This window comes from Trypanosoma grayi (assembly GCF_000691245.1).
Source record: "Trypanosoma grayi strain ANR4 Tgr_2176_V1, whole genome shotgun sequence".
NCBI lineage: Eukaryota > Euglenozoa > Kinetoplastea > Trypanosomatida > Trypanosomatidae > Trypanosoma > Trypanosoma grayi.
The window spans coordinates 1-1,170 of NW_008827794.1; the positions used below are offsets into that span (position 1 = coordinate 1).

Sequence of the window (1,170 nt, forward strand, 5' to 3'; positions counted from 1 at the left end):
GAACTGCGACAGGCTGGGGGCATCGCTGGGCGCGCTGATCTCAGCCTCCGGCAGCATGGTGGTGCACACGTCCTCGTACCGCGGGCAAGCAATGTTGCCGTTCCCATCAAAATCGCCTTGCACCTTCAGAGACTTCCCCTCCGGGCACAAGTAATACGTGGGGGCACCAGCGTACTGCACGTACACCGACCCCTTATAGCACGCCACGCGCACACACACGTCACCAATCGGCTCGCCCTTTACCGTCAGACCATTTCCATGCACGCACCGCGAGTTCGTGCCGACAAGACTCCCAGGCATGTTGCTCTCAGTGCCATCAATGCAGCTGTAGCCTTTGTCCGCCACAATAATGGGGCAGTAGTCCATCATGTCCTCCCGCCTGCCACCACGCTGTATGTCACCATCGGTCTTCTCGAAGTACCTGTACATCTCGGGAAGCTTGTTATGATTTTGAATGGCACACGTTCCCAACGCCTGGCGGTCAGACGTGCATCGCAATTTGGGTTCCTCTGTTTTGTCGCAGAACATGCTGGGGTACTTAGATTTACCGTTTTCAACGCATTTCTTATCTTTCAGAAACTCGCAACCAGAGTTATTTCCCCAACTCATCGGCTCTGCCTTGGTCCACACAACCTGATAATAGCCCAGGTCAGCGAACGCTGCAAGTGTCAGTCCAGTGTAGTGCCCAGCGCCCACAAGACCAGCCATCAGCTCGTCCTTCGCATTGCGCCGCTTCCAGTGGGAACTCACACCAAACTTTGTGGAGAATCTCCCGTCTTTCGGGTCAAGATTCAAAAGGTTTGCAGCCTTCCAAGAATCATCTCCCCGAAGAGCAACAGCAGACCTCGAATTCATTACATCGGTTTGCAGCTCGTTCACAGATTGTCCACTGTCTGCCCACGCAGTAGTGTCCTCCATCTCCATGCCATTAAAGTCTTTGCATTGGTAGTGATACGATCCCCACTTCCTTGTATACTTGCCGTAAGAGGCATAGATCCTCTTTCCGCGGGCCTCATAAGCAGCTAGCGAAAACAAAAATGTGTCCTTCACGATGTCAACATTGAACCCCAGGGTGTGCGCAATCTCGTGTGCGGCGACGCGGACGGCCTGCGACGTGCGTGCAATGTGGCGCGGGCTGTAGTTGATCACGCCAATCACCGGCCGCCCATC

General features: G+C 54.7%; 1 protein-coding gene across 1 annotated transcript; it reads right to left on the reverse strand.

Moving 5' to 3' along the window:
- On the reverse strand, window positions 1-1,170 carry DQ04_21761000 (putative surface protease GP63, putative,metallopeptidase; the record flags this gene model as incomplete). The annotated part of the gene is made up of 1 exon (XM_009318036.1): window positions 1-1,170. A coding segment is annotated over one exon (1,170 nt), but the record flags the coding sequence as incomplete, so codon positions are not given.